Source organism: Nansenia antarctica, assembly GCF_963989245.1.
Source record: "Nansenia antarctica genome assembly, chromosome: 6".
NCBI classification, from domain to species: Eukaryota; Metazoa; Chordata; class Actinopteri; order Argentiniformes; family Microstomatidae; genus Nansenia; species Nansenia antarctica.
The window spans coordinates 48469811-48486456 of record NC_137676.1 but is presented as its reverse complement, the minus strand read 5'-3'; the positions used below and the strand labels follow the sequence as shown (position 1 = coordinate 48486456).

The 16646-nt window shown below is 40.7% G+C and overlaps 1 protein-coding gene across 1 annotated transcript; it reads right to left on the bottom strand.

Annotated features, from left to right (window-relative positions):
• Window positions 1–3898: 3898 nt before the first annotated feature.
• Window positions 3899–11219, bottom strand: c1ql4a (complement component 1, q subcomponent-like 4; the record flags this gene model as incomplete). Its single annotated transcript, XM_080535151.1, has 2 exons — window positions 3899–4078; window positions 10674–11219. 2 exons carry the CDS (start codon window positions 11217–11219, stop codon window positions 3899–3901), a joined length of 726 nt encoding a protein of 241 aa, XP_080391277.1.
• Between the last annotated feature and the right edge of the window lie 5427 nt (window positions 11220–16646).

The following is a 16646-nucleotide window of genomic DNA, read 5'->3' as shown; positions in this document are numbered from 1 at the left end:
GTGATTCTTATCATTCAAGTGCTTTAGTTGGCTAGCGAATTTGTTGGGTGGCAAGCATAAACCAAGTTAGCTTGTTACAGATACAATTGTCATAAAGTGCTTAAGATTCACTGGCTGGCCGCTAGTAAACCTTGCCATGGACAAGCACCACTGTTGAAAAGCGGGAACTGTGATCTTCAACCATGCTATTTAATGTATTGGTGTAGAATTGGTGCAGTCTTACAGTATAATGAACCTCCTAGTAGTGACAATATCAATAGAAGATGTATCACTAGCTTCCCATCAAAGAAGATGTTTCACTTCATAATGTAACACATTCTTGCAACTAAATGTATTAACGGAAAAACAATAGACATTTATTTTACATTGTATTTATTATGCACCTGTGTCTTGGTCCTGAAATTAAATTGAAATGGTACAGTTGTTAATTGAAGCTTGGTGTGGTCCTGTGACAGTGCTGAAATATCACCAGTAGAATCTATGCTTGACCTTTTCCTCATTCCCCTCACAACCAGTCAGAACTATTTCCCCTCATTAGTGTGTGTGTGTGTGTGTGTGTGTGTGTGTGTGTGTGTGTGTGTGTGAAAGAGAGAGAGAGAGAGTGTGTGGGGGGGGGGCAGTGTAAGGTGTCATAGTCCAGTGGCGAACAGGTTGTCCACTAATTACTGAAGGTGTGTGTGTATTTGTGTTCAATAGAAGCGAAGTCTATTGATTATTTTAATCCGCCTATTTGTGAGTCTGTGATCCTCGTGGCTCTGCATTCGACAGGGGAATTGCTAATGGGCCTCAGTGCAACCTGTCTCAGACCTCTCCTTGTCCAATTAACTTTCAACTGGAATCTGCCAGGAGAGAGCTAGGGGGGCTGGGCGCGGACACGCTGAGATCCCCCGCTCGCTCCCACAGGCAACAGATTCACCAAAGCCTATAAGTCCAGAATGCTATTATCTCCTGCCTTTAATTAAAGATGTCCTCTCTCCTCTCTGCCAATGATACAGGTAGCATTCAAGAGCCATTTTCACATAGGAAATACCCCTTCTGTCTGTGGTTGTTGAATATTCAAAGAGAGAAGCGATCCTGAATAGGAGTAGTACCTAGAAATGTCGCTTGGACCAGCATTTTCATGTTGGAATAAACAAGGCAGTAAATACTTATGCACACAATGACTTAATACTGGTTTTACTGTATGTGTGTGTAAAAAATAATTGTTGCACTACTGCACCCCCCTATTTCTTCATACCATGTACTGATTAGAGTCCAACCTGTATATTGTAGCTGAATGTAATTTGTATGTTGCCACCCCGTCCTGGTCACTGTTATTATTCCCTTTGGTTGTTGTTCTGTGTCTTCTTTTTCTAATCAGTACAAATCTTTGATCACAAAAAAGTTAAATCTCACTTGGATAACTGCTTCATTACTGTACAGTGTAAAACAATCTTACTCCTTGTATTACCCTTTCAGGGCTTCCTTTTGTTTTCATCACTAGACACATTTTAAGATACAGTCGATGGGATCTAGGTTTTTGGAGAGGTTACTGTAATCAGATGGATTAGAAACATTAGAAAATGTTTTGATAATACTGTTATACATTAGGAGTAGAGAGTGGAAGCTAATGTACTGTATTTGTATTGTATAATAATGATCTGGGATAATACCGTTTTAACAATTTGTCCAGAAAATGTATGACTAACACATAATTTTTTACAGCAATATTTCTCACACTAAATCTGAAATTACTTATTAAAGCCCCTCTTACGCATGCATGTTGTTGTTGTTTTTTGCATGATATTCTAGTTGACTAAATACTGTATGTATCCGACTACAAGAAGGAGAAACATCATTAGGGAATTCAAGTTTGTATTTGAGTTAAAGTCAACTACACATTGAACTGGTTAAAATTTGAAAAGATTTGAAAAAGATTTTGAACTTATTGAACAAAATGAACTTATTGATTTATTGACACTTTTGAGCCACAACTTCAGGATCTTGGTGAAATGAGGTAAAGTCTCCATGCATAATTATTAATCATGTACTCTAAATGGCTATTCCCCTTAATTAATAGGCCTCCATATTGATTAATTGACTGAAAAAGTGACACAGAAGAGTTTTGACCATTGACAAAATCTGGTGGAAAAAACTGCTGGTGGACATTTAGACTAATCCCTTTAGACTTCATGTTATGCAATATAAGGACAATTATAGGGAATCAATGGGCATCATTATTTGGAATGCATCGCAATAATGACCTGGTTTATTACTGGTCATTAATATGCTCATATTCTCTCTCATGATTGCTCTTTCAAATACCATCTACTTCTATAATATGTTTTATCTACAACATCAAACGTTGTATCAGTTACCAACAATAATCTAGAGTTTTATAAGTACATGTTGGGTGGATTTTGTAGATCGGTGTATTATCAGCTCAGATCAATAGTAATGTTTTCTTCTAAGGCAGTGTCTTAAGACATATTTGAAATCCATCAGAGAGTGGTCCAAAGCAGGGGTCAAAGCAGGTGTCAGCCATTGTGGGTCCCTGCCCCTGTTTGTCAACGCTTGCAGGCAATATTTCCAAATCTTCCCAGACAGTCAAGTCAAATGAATTCAACAAGGGGACTTACATTAATCACACACACACACACACACACACATACTGTATATGTGTTGTTATTTACCTAGTATCTAGTCCTCACGCTGGACTATTTCTTATATTTCTCCACCCGAAACCAAGCATGTAATAATAGTGAAGTGAACACTGTTGTTATAGATATTTTAATAGCAATTCTGTATCCAACTAAGAAGCAGCATGTTTATACAGATTAGAAGGTTTTACTTTGAACAGTGTCCTCAGACTGAGGCTGTGAATGATGGTGGTTATACTGTACTGTATATACAACTGACAATGTAAGAACAAGTGACACACATAATATGTTGTATATTTAAGGGCACCAAAGTGGAAATGTTTGTACACCTATTCTGTACATGATATTTAATGCATATTTACAAACACACTAGGGATCAGTAAATGCACTTGGTCATGGTGACTAGGCTCAATAATACATACTTCAATCAACTCACACCCCATAAAACACTTCTTCACTTTAAAAGTCACTTTCACTCAGACCACATTTTTTCAGTTTGTTACAATTTCATTGTGTGTGTGTGTGTGTGTGTGTCTGTGTGTGTGTCTGCGTGTGCGCGTGTGTGTGCGTGTGTGTGTGGTACAGTACTCAGCTCCCTGCAGTCTCTTGATGTGACTGGGATAGAGGGTCGACCATCTGTGTTTATACAGATGATGTTATTATGATTATTATACTCGTGTAGCAGGGTTATGTTGATTATTCACAACAGGGCTTTTACTTTGAAACAGCAGAGGTACTTCCTTTTGAAACAGCAGGAATATTTTTTATTATGACCCAGAGTATTCCTGGGGTGGACTGAAGACTCAGCCAATAGGTTTTTTGGTCAACTACTGTACACTTGTGTAGACCTGAAGACTCATATTGGTTTACAGTGCTAATGCCTAGGCTGAAGCATAGAGGACTAATACAGTCTTGTTATAATGTACAGGTATGTAGTGTACACACTCACAATGTCAGTAGGAGAGACTCATGGAATAAACTGTGTGCACCATCCAGCAGGTGTTTGTGTACATTTCTATGATATGATATTATTTACTCACACACTAGGGCTTAATAAATGCACTTGGTCATTATGATTCAGGCTCAACACATTTTTTTAAAAAGATACACTCAAATAGTCCACACATCCTTTAAGTTTGTTGGTATTTCATTGTGTGTGTGTGTGTGTGTGTGTGTGTGTGTGTGTGTGTGTGTGTGTGTGCATGTGTGTTTGTTTGTGTGTGCTCAGCGGCCTCCTAGTATGATTGGTATGGAGAGGATCAGTCGGGGTAGATGAGAAAGCCGGAGAAGGTGCTGTATTTGTTGGTGTTTCCCCCGTGGACCTTCCCTCCGTCCAGCTGTACACACACCTCGTCCCCCACGTCTAAATGCAGGATCACACTGTTGGAGGCATAGTCGTAATTCTGATCAGCGTCCTGCGCTATAGCACTGGCCCTTACCTGTCACACAGAGGGGAGAGAGACACTGTGAGTGTTAGAGGAAGGACAGAACAGAGGAGAGCAAATACCCACAAATGTCACCACTGCTCACTCTCCTCATGCTAAATACCTGCCATTCCTACGGTAGCCACATGTCATACTCTGTCCCATTCTTCATCAGAACACTGTACACTTTATTCCACAAGAGGTGTGTGTGTGTGTAATCCCTGGTTTTTAGTATAATTGAAGTAATGGGCTGCACCCCATATAATGTATGTAAAATAACCAGTGTTCCTCACATTACCACACAGGATTCTGTAATTATCAGTCACCAATATCCTTCTCAATCCTTAAAAAAGTCAATTAAGGATTTACAGTATGGGAACTACAGTATGATGTCAGCCCTGTTGAGCTCTGCCTGTCTGACAGGGGAATGCACTTGATAAACATTGGTTTAGGTTATTTCATTCTGACCCCTAGCTGGATCAAGAACACAACCATACTCTGTTATTGATCAACTGGGCTGCTCTGCTGTGGCTATGGGGTTCTGTGGTGTGCTATGGATTGACGCGGGAGACTGATAGGCAAGTGTGGATAAGCAGGCTCGCTGGGGACAACAGGTTGTCTATGGGGAGGGTAGTCACTAGTCAGGGCTAGGAACAGCAGCATCACCTTTCCCCCAGCTACTGACTTGTTGCTTATGATCCTAGCAGAGCTCAATTTGCATGATATCGAGTGGTTGTGTCCGAAGCAGACAGTTTCACATTTGCATGCTGCTAGTGAGTGGGTGCCTTATTGAGCCTCAGGCAGTGGATCTTTACTTGTTTGAGAACACATTTAATTGGGTTTACTTATGTAGACACATAGACACACACTTGCATGAATAACTTACAATTAAGAAGGAAAAAGGTGATTTGTCTATTGCAAAAGGATGATTTCTTTAAAACCTTAATTTGTGTACTTGCTTCAACAACAATTCAAGAGCGATGTGTTCAACAGCTATGTGTCATAAGTCTGTACACCATGCATAATAACATCATATTTTGAATATATCAATAACTGTGGTATCATATCTCAAACCCACAGACACATGTCAGACATCAGTGGCTGTGTCTGGCTCAATGTCCAGCCACGATGTGAGCACTCAATCTCTGTCACCCCCCAGACAACCGCCCGCACATCGCCCAAGACAGGGCGAGAATACAAGCTGCAACTTAACTAACATCATGTCATTCCCATCACTTTTTAGACATTTCCTCCCAAACAATGAGTCCAGTGCCATTTAAAAATGTAGCCTACAAACAGTAGCAGAGCAACAGTCTAATCAAACTATAACAAAATGTATTTATTTATTTTTACAATATAACATTTTGCATGTTTAGTAGAAGATGACATGACAAATGTATAGGATTTTATTTTGCTCAGATTAAAAGCATGATGTTTTGTTTTTTATTACCATCATCAAATCATAGTTCTGTAATAAATAATCTATTTATTTGAGGGAGCACCTCTTCTTTGGTTGTTTTAGCATGAAACCCATTTCCATTAAACAGTAAAATGTTGTTCCAGTTGCTGTTTACTTTTTATATCCATCAATCATACTTGAGTTATTTTTCTGTTTACTTCTTCTTTCTATCGATACTTCAGTTATTTTTCATGGTGTGGTCAGTTTCCGTAGTTCTGTTTAAATGAGATGCAGGTCACGGATTCTACATCCAACATGAAGCGTGTCGGCAGGCAGCGGTTAAGCGTGTCCCTGTCCACTCTAAACCAGATTGATTAGGGGTGTGGGGTGGTGTATCTCATGGGGTTTCACAGACTAACTACCTCACTGTGGAAAGCTGACCACAGCTATAGTCTTCAGATACAGACACAGTCTGGTGATCTGACCTTATTAGTATTAGAGATAGAGACTGTGGTGGCTACATATGTTTGTGGTTCATAGTTTGAAAACAGTAATTGATTCACTCGTTCTTCCCTATGCTCCTTTTGTGGTTTTCCTGTGTTATCCTAAGAGGCATGACATAATTAATGGAGCAATTAATCAATATATACCGTATATATATATATATATATATATATATATATATATATATATATATATATATATATATATATATAAATACATACTAGATATATATATCTACTAGATACAACAAATAAATAACAAAATAACAACAACATTTCCTTGTCATCTCTAAAGGTTAGATTGACTTTCTGCTCGACATCTGTGGTGACAGCCAATATCACATTAGCATCTCGCCTGCTTCTGACAGTGATGGTGTAGCTGTGACTTCCCATTGACATCAAGCATATGTCATTCTGCTCATTATTTTGGGCAAACTGTGAAAGGGACTCTTTCCCCCCCCTAGGCATACTCTGATGCTCAGAGCTGCATGTATGTGGCCACATTTGATGATTTCCCAATACCACAGAGATCACTCAACACTATCTACAACACAACATTATCAAAGTATGAGATTTGGCTAGGCCCTATAGGCCTACCTGGCAGAGTAGGAATGTTTAAGTTGACCAATGTTGTTAACATTGAATGAATGAATTAATGAATGAATGAATGAATGAAACATTGGTGAAACATTGGAGAGACAGTCATGAGACAGGCATGGTGGGATTATGATGAAGTGCAGTGGAGATTGATACGACTAGGGGAGTGAGCTCCATGTGAAACAGAGCTGATCCTGGGGCTGTGGACTGTGGGCTGCTGTGAGCAGGGGCCCCGGGGGCCTGCCTGGGGCTGTCTCTGTCTTTGTGTCTGCCAGGGCCTTTCATTACTGGGGCTCCAGTAGGAACGGGGAGAAAGGGGGGGGGGGGGGAGCCACAGGGGGTAGAGGGGGGAGCAGCTGCAGTGTCATGTTATATACAAGCTGAGATGTGTGTGTGTGTGGGGGGGGGGGTACAAAGGGTTGAGAGGAGAGGGGGAGTGGTTGGGTGGGAGGTTGTTGGGCTAGGGTAACAAACTGATCAAGCGAGGCTATTTTGTGAAACCAGAAAGTGTGCGGGTATATGAAGTCTTGTTTTTATTTGTGGGGCTGTGCTCCACTGGTAATAAAACTGACAGGATTCATTTGTTGTGATATATTGACCTCTTAGAGCGGAGACAATAGAAAAGTAGCTGTTAAACTTACATATGGGAGGCTGCACATGGCAACTGTAGCCCTGAACTTTTTCTCAGAGCTTGTTATTGACATTCTAGATTGCTCATGATGACCCACAGCACCTAATTGGTTGTATTAAAAATGACAGGCAGGTCAGTATTTCTCCTTATTGGGGCATTCGAAAAATGTCTTTAAAATCGCCCCAAAATTGTATTGCTTCTTTTATAGCTTATTTTTTATTTTTTAAACACCTAATATCTTAGATAACATACATAAATACAGTACAGTAGGTATACAAAGGGAAGTGCATTACTGTAGATAATCAAAGCTTACCTACTCTAGGGTAATTATATTGAATCTCTACCATATCCATGTCACTTTACTGGGAGTTAATACAGGTGCTGGTCATTACAGAGAGAATATGACATTCTAACACTACTCTGTTAAACAACTTGACCTTTATGTGATCTATTAAAAGAGCACATGACAGATGAAGAACCATGGGAGAGATAAATCACAGGGCAGGCAGTAATGTCTATGTGTCCACTTTGCACATTATATTCAGATATGCATCGGACTATAAATTAATAGATGCACAGCAAGTTAATGAGTGGAAGGGGAGCTGTTTCAATGAAAAATAAGCATGACGCATTAGCCCTTGTGACACCTTATAAAGCATGCCTTCATTAGCATACTAAGCATAGACACTTAATATTAACAATTGTTACTATGCTAGGATCTTACCTACAATTATACACCATATACTGTATCTCTAATGATGCATTTGGAATAGACAGTAAGAGTATTCAAGATATGTATCTGAAGCCTCAATACCAATAGGACAGGATACCTGCCTGGACTACTATACTGTATATTGTCAGCTATATTCTTACCCCTCTAGTTTTAACTGATGATAAAAACCTTCTAAAACCTTCACTTTGATGTGTGGTTGTTCATTAACAGTGGCTGTCACATCAATGAGAAATACTTTCACAGCAGTTTGAGTCATAATCTGCTAAAGAATGTATCAATTACATCAATTACATATCTTGATGAATGAGGTCTAACTGGTAATTTCCCACTCCGATTTAACCATTAGATCTAAAACCCCCTCAAGTTCCAGCAATCCCAACATACCCTCATACTCTGTCAAGCTATGTCATTATCGAAACCACTTGGAACTTGAGTTACATGGTGGTGTAGGCGGATGAGGTTACACTGTTGGGATTTACTGGAGGTAATAGGTAATGGATCTACAAGAATCACAAGGCATCCCTGTTGTAAACGCCTTCTCCTCCTGGGACAGTCAAACTATACAGTATGACCGTCCTCTACCACAACCATGTCACCTGTCACTCTCATCATCTCCATCTTCTTAAACCATACCTGAAGCAACAGCAGCAATTAAACTGACCAATGAAATCATTAGCACAGATACGAGTGGGAAAATATCCCCCGGAGAAATCAAATGGCGTCCCAGGATTAATTAGTATGCAGATTTTGTCCATGTCTCAAGCTGACTTTCTAATTGGTACACAAATGCAATGTCTAGACCAATTGTCTTCTCTTTTTTTCCCCCTCTTTTTCCTGATATCTTGTTCACTGCTTGTCTGGCCCTGACGTGTCCAGTGGGTGTCCATCTATCTTCTGATCTCATTCTGGCCCTCACGTATACCGGCTCCCTGTTGTCTCGTCTCTCAGCCCACTGTCTACGCACCCCTATTGAGTCATCTATCTTGCTCTCCCCTGATCTCTCTGTCAACTAACGACACGTTATTGTTCTCGTTCTTCGTATCGTTCTTCTGCTTCCCTTCCCTACAATGTGTCCTGTTGTTTCTCCAGTTCTCCACTGACTGGCATCACTATATCCCCCGGACCACCCACAGCCTTTTCTGTAGTTGGAGCTACACATGACACCAACACATTGAGTCAGAGTGAATACATGTTCAACTATTGTTTGATAAATTACACTTCCGCATCTCTGAAATGTAGCGTTTATGAACCTGCAATGCCTCACCTATAGACAGACACTACATTTACAAAACTGTTGCAACTGCGGCAAATGGAAAAAAAGGCAAATGGAAAAAAAAGGCCTTATGACTCGGAAATCAAGAATACAGACTGTTAGACGCAGTGTCCATTTTGTAAACACCACCAATTGATTGGCACTGGTATGGCCTCAGGCAGAGTGCTCCTTGGCCTTTAGGTGTTCAAAATAAGACTAGACAAGATCACGCAAGCTGTAGCAATTCATTCACAGCACTTTTTCATCTAAAGATACAGTACCAAGAGCTCTATTTAAGCATGTATGATATGAAGACTGATCAGAACTGTTAAATCTGATGTGTTTGAGATGGACCTGTGTGTGAGGTTAAATAATTGAGTTGAGTGAAAAGATAATTAATGGGGAATCAATGAACAAGCATGAGAGGGGGTAGGGGTGGTGTTCAGGCAATCTAATCTAAGAGTTATGAATGATTTAACAGGCTGAGATGACTTGAATGACAATATAGGACATCAGACAGCAGCATTGTACCCTAAATGCAGTTTGTCACATCTTTGATCTTTAACAATTTGCCACACACATTCAGAGATATGGACATGATGATTGAATATTACATTGTAACAGTAGAATGTTCCTTAAAAGAAAGAGATACATGTATATATTTGTTACTCAGCTATTAGTCCCAAATATAGGTGTGTGTGCGTGCATGAGTGTCTGTCTGTCTGTCTGTCTGCATGCGTGCGTGTGTGCATGCATGCCTATGTTAGCTCGTTCGTCTGTACAGTATGTGTACATGTGCACATGTATCGTTGTCTATTTGTGTGCATTAGCGTGGGTGTCTTTGGGTGTTTGTGTGAGTCAATGGAAATGTCTGAGGTTGAGTCCTCAAATTCAATTCCACTGATTTATCCCATCTCTTTTTTCCTCTTCCCCCCATCAGCTCCTCTGTCTTTAATTAGTGTCTGGGGAATGAGGGAGTGGATGAGTGGACTGTCAATTTTACATTCATTTATTATTTATCTGATGTGTACACTGACTGGTCCGCACAGTGACAGAATTTCTCCTGCTTTTCTCTTTTGCATGTTTAGGTGATAATCAAGTTATGTGTACCGGTATGTTACTTACTAATTAGACTGTTCCTTTGGAAATGACAGCGCACTTGTCATTTATTGCTGTATGTGGGAACGCAAATAATTGTAGCTGTGATATTGAAGTGTAAAGCATGACTTCTCTTTAATGAGGGAGACCATTTTTTATTTAATTTCCTTGCTGTCGTGCTGCAGCCTAAATAAGTGGAATGTGCTATGAATTTCAAGTGTGAAAAGTGAGAGCAAAGCAAAGCAAAGGTGAAAGTGAGAGGGGATGGTCCAACAACCAATCAGTATTATGGCGATCGGTTGCACAGGCACAAAGACAGAGAGACACAGACATACAGAGAGACACACACACACACACACACACACACACACACACACACACACATTTACACTCTGACCTGTCCGTTTTTCTTCAGGTCCGCCCACATGCTGGTGCCATCACCTCCCCTCATGAGGACATGGTAGGTGAAGAAGTAGATGCCTGGCAGGGGGCAGGTGAACTTGCCAGTGGAGGGCTCATAGTAGTTCCCCACATTGGTCACCACATCATCAAACTTGAGAATTTCACTCCCCTCGTGCTGCTTGCGTAGACCTGCATAGAAGGCAATCTTGGGACTGTAGAAAGAGGGCACATAGCCTCCAGGCCCTGGACCAGGGGGGCCCTGTGGCCCTGGCTTACCGGGCTCTCCAGGGGGTCCTCTGGTTCCTGGGGGTCCGGGGATTCCAGGGGGCCCTCGGAACCCTGACTTTCCCTTTCTCCCAGCATAATCCGGAGGTGGTGGAGAGACTGCCGTCAGCTCCTGGCCAGTTTGTGAGGTGGTGTAGGGGTCACAAACCATCCTGCAGCTGCCAAGCATTTCATAATGGGTTTCCCCACTTCCGGTGCTTCCCCCTTTGGTTGTGTGGACCAATAAGGGAATGGCGATCAAAAGAACTAGAACCATGGCCACGCCCACTGCGGCCCCGATGACACGCTTCCGCCGGCTGAGCTGAGAGGCGGCCAGCGTTAGAAAGTCCTCCTCCCCTTTAGGTGGAATAGTGCCTGCCAGGATGGACTTAGTTGAGAAAGAGAGGTTACGGGATGAAAGAGTGAAAAGGTGATGTGGAGGAATATGGTGTGTGTGTCTGTGTGTGAAGTGGTCAAGGGGCTGTAATAAGGAGAGGGATGCTTGGATATGATGCTAGGACTCACAGGTGTGAGCAGTCAACAGAGGCATGAGACACGATAAGCAGAATGTACGTGAGAAAGTAAGATGGCAGACAGTGAGATCTGAAGATGGGAAGATAGAGAGAACAGGGTATAGGGATGGCAAATAAAAAATATGATAGCCCAGGGACCAGAAATGAGTCCTTTAAAACCTGTAGGTGTAGGGAGGTAATGCTCAGACAACAGTCTGTTGTAGATGATCTGAACAAAGATCTGTTTTCAATTGTGTTGGATAGGTTACAGAAAACATAATTAATTTCATCTAGCTTTCACCGTTTCTCAATTGCCCTCACTTTGATCAAATGCACTCTCTTTTTTGAGCATCAAACATCAACTACCCCAGAGAGAGAGGTTATAAAATCAGAGATTATTGAGAGTGTATTGGCAAACTGCAGGCTGTGAGCAATAACACAACGTCTTGTTTGTTTAATAAAGAATAATTCACAGTTTCTTCAATAGAATGCTGCTTTTCTCAAGGGCCTCCTACGAAGGACAGAATCTCACTTAATGGAGACATCTCTCCACTGAATCTACCATGACTCAAAGTAATAAAAAGTCAATGCATTCAGTGATCTCTTCCTGTCAGAATCATTTCAGTCCCCTGCAATGGGTGTCCACATCTAAACGGGTGCTGGGGCCAAGAAGCCAATACAATACTTGGTGCAAGGTATTCCTCTTCTGGCACCCACAAAATCTGTGAAAATGAGAAAATGGGAAAAAAACAAAAATATAATCATGGATCCTATACCTTCCTATATGAATACAATCCTCAACCAGGTTAAAATGTCATGTTCAGATTAGGTTCACTAGGATATCATTTTTGAACAGGCTCACTTTCATTTAGCTATTATTCTAAAAACAACAAAAGGTATTATTTTCTTATTATTTTGAATATCTAAATGCACAAGCAATACAATCAGAACAGCCTTATTCAATTATTCAAACAAATAGGGTAACATGGATGAATATCTGACACAAATGTAGGCTATTATGTTTAAACTAATGCCATTTGGATTCGTCATAAACATAATTTCTGTAATTTCAAATTAAAACGTATTTACAGTAGCCTTATCTAATTAGCCTGTTTATCAAGCTATTATTTATCATTTATCATTTCTATTCATTGTTACTGTACAAATACGTGTCTATAGAGCAAGGCAGTAGTAACACACACAAAAACCGTGCAAATCACTTTAAAAAAAAAAAAAGATCTACTCACCGTCTTTCCTGAAAAAGTCTTTTAGTGACGCTCTGAAACCAAGACTCTCCGTCAGGTGCGTTTGATTTTTATATCAGTTTCACCTGTGCAGGACAGTTCAGGTACGAATGCTCCTGATGTGATGTGAGTAACAACTTGTGCGAAATGGGCGCGCGCGCACTTTTTCCAGCATGAGATGCCCGGGGAAAAAAGAGTGAGGAAACTGAATCACATCTCACCTTCACGCTACTGTGATTTTTTTCGGAAATGTTGATCACCGTTGAAGGTCATGCAACAGTTCAAAGTAGAGATCCACAGATTACTGGTGTCCAAGAACCTGTTGAAATTCTGAAGTTTGCCTTCGTTAAACGACTTTTTGGAGGGCCCATTAAACTGCTTCCAGCATCCAGCGAGGTCCGTAAGAACCGTTGCACTAACTAAAGCTGGTCTGGTTCCCCCTCCTTTGACAACACTAGGCGTGTGCGTTGGCCACGCTCTCTCTCTGACACCTGTAATCGTCTCTCTCTCTCTCTCTCTCTCTCTCTCTCTCTCTCTCTCTCTCTCTCTCTCTCTCTCTCTCTCTCTCTCTCTCTCTCTCTCTCTCTCTCTCTCTCTCTCTCTCTCTCTCTCTCTCTCAATCAATCTATATCTCTCTCATAGCCTAAATTCTCTTTTTCAAATGCTATCTGCCTTGTCTTGAAAATATGGGTCATACAGTAAGTTTAGGAGAGCAAAAGGTTGTGCACATGGTGCGTAAATGCTGCTCAACACATGCTTTGATCCCACCTGTTGTACAGCTATTTGATAAGAATACTATGATAAAAATGATTAAATACAGAAACAGAATAGCAGGAGACGTGGGAGGAAGGAGGCGATGATGACATGGTCAAACAAGTGTATGATGAGTGAGGAATGGAGAAGAGACATTAAATGTTCCCTAGACCATCCACTATGTGACTTTCATTTACTCACCTGCTATCAGGCCTCATTAGAGAGAGACGCTGCACTGTTCTTTTTCACTTACATTATCATTACCTGACACACACACACAAGTGCTAGATGATTTTGCTCTATTTCAAAATAACAGCACTTGTCATTTTATGCTAGGTTTAAACCATGAAGGAAAAGTGTTTCCTATTTATTGGTATTTAATGTATGTATAAGTATTTATTGTAAGTGAAGTCAATATATCTTAGTGATTGTTGTACACTCCTCTGAACCAGCATGGACAGGCGTTTCCTTTACAAATGTATCTTGAAAGAATTTAGCTTGAATTTTGTAAGTGCACAATTCCTTTGGTTTCCTCCTATTATCTATCCTTGTGATTATATTTCATTACTTTACACAGTGAATGGATGACATAGGCTATTGACTATGATAACCCATACACAATTTCTGTAAAATGTGTATTTATTTATTTATTTACCAGGGACTATACATTACATTAAAAATGACAGCTTACTCAACAATTATACTAAGTCATCTCTATTGCCCTATTCATTTGCTAAACAGAAGCATGTTCAAACTGATGCAGGCCTATGATTGTGGGAAAAAATGTAATATAATATTACTCTGTAATCCATAACCTTAACATAACAATCAGTACACAACTCTCTCAATTTCCAATAACAATGATACCAAGGCATCTTGAAATGCAGGTTTTAGCACATATCCTGTGAGAATTAATGCGTGTTTAATGTTTAATGGTTTTGGACAGAAGGGAACAAAGAGAATACATTGCTATGTTTTTTTTCATCAAGCACCACTCTGCCTCTTTATCTCCTCAGATATGACCACTGCCAGGGGAACAGGGAGACAACCGATACATGTACAGCAAAGATGGTGGCCACCAAAGGATGTGTTTGATTTTGTCGAGAGAGAAGGAGAGGGGTGGGTGTGGGAGTGGGAGTGTGCTGGGAGACCAGAGCTCCACTGGGATATGTTTGAGGAGTTAAGGATTGCGGTCCAACACAGGGATGAGTTAAATGGTTTGTCAGTCCCAGTTTGTGGGTCAGTCAGTCCTGTGCCGTTAGAACAGTGCTCAGAGCTCCACAGGACGGATAATCATTGCCAGGAGTCAGAGGCAATATACTCTGAATTGGATTTTTAGTGCCTGTTAAAATATTACTGAGCTGATTAATATTGAAATCTGTGCATGTCTTTGAGCTGTCTGTCTCTCTGTCCCTCCCTCTCTCTTTTCTCTCTCTCTCTCATTCTACCTGCACCTGTCATTGTACTTGCTTGCTAATGTTTTGTTTTTTATTGTGAGTGTAACAGGATATTCACTTTACTATAGGGCTGTAAGGCCTGATGTGAATTGTTTGTTTAATGTGTCTCATATATTGTGGTGACAAAACATAAATATCTCTCTCTCTCTCTCTCTCTCTCTCTCTCTCTCCCACAGAGGATTCAGGCTCAGTCGTTTCTCTCCTCTTTGAGTAAACAAGTAGAGAAGCAGGAACTAATTTATGACCACATAACTCATGTAATACTGTTTTGGTGCGACCAATTTGTCTTTGTGTGCATACCAACATCCACGTAACATTTTGCATTCGTCCATTTACACAATGAAAGGATGAAAGACAAGGATGTGCAGTTGACACACAGGAGAGGCAGGGCAGATGAAAAAGAAACTTGCCACATTGATCTTTATTACCTAAAGACCAAATCCACAAATGTGTCATAGGCAGCAACTTTGATGATGGGAAGTAAGCCTCAATGAGGATCTCTACATACAATACTAGGATGTGTAATACTATTATGTGTAGTAATAATGTGTGTTATTTTTGGAGGGATGGAGTTAGATACCCTAGAGGTAGGTCACTGGTCCCTGCCTGAAGGCCACCACTCCCAGGGGCACCACCACTCAGCAGCTTCCCAAGTTAGAAACACTAAAATGGGAATCCAACAGTCAAATCCCCATCCATTGTCATGGAGATAGCCAATGTATAAATCAATTTAGAGGTCATTAGGATACAGACGCTTCACCAGGGTAGTTTCAGGCCTTTTATACAGGAGAATTATAACTCAATATAATGATTGAGGCAAAGGTTTTGGGGGATGGCCCTCTACAAGCGGTTAGTTACAAAAGTAAAGAGGGAGAGGACAACTTGTAATTCATTAATATGGTATTAGTAAATGACGGGGTCAATAGTTCACAGTGTGGCATGTTCATTTAAACATGATGTTGATTGGAAGAAAGAAAGAAAGACAGAAAACAGAAAGAAATGTAAAAGTAGGCTACAGGAAGATAGTGGACGGTGAGATGTGAGGGTCAACACGAACATTTAAGATCATAATGGAATGTGTTCATATGCAAACGTGTGTGTGTGTGTGTGTGTGTGTGCACGCGTGCATGTGTGTGTGCATATTTCCATTAGTGTGAGGATATTCACATAACTGCATGTGTGTATATACTGTAAGTGTGCATGGTACATGTGTAGATGTATCTACATCCTGGTGCTGTGCTGTTCCATTAGGCTCTGATTATGAGGTCTGATGCAGAGTGACAGTGTGAAGATTGAGTTGCACAGCCACTCTAATTCTCTCTATTAATAACAGCACTACACTGTTGTCCCAGACCATATTTATTAATCACAATTTGTCATCTGTCCAATGCTCCACCCTCTCTCTCTCTTTCTCTCTCTCTCTCTCTCTCTCTCTCTCTCTCTCTCTCTCTCTCTCTCTCTCTCTCTCTCTCTCTCTCTCTTTCTCTCCCTCTCTCAAACAAACAAACACACATGCGCGCACACGCGCACACACACACACACACACACACACACACACACACACACACACACACAGACACACACACACACACACACACACACACTGTGGTTGGAGAGGAACTTGTAGTTATATCATTATTAGGCACATTTTTTGTATATGCTTTGTATTCCTGTGTGAGTTCTGAGAAAATATTCCCATAAGTTAATCACATTTCTGCTCATGTCTCAGTTAAATGCC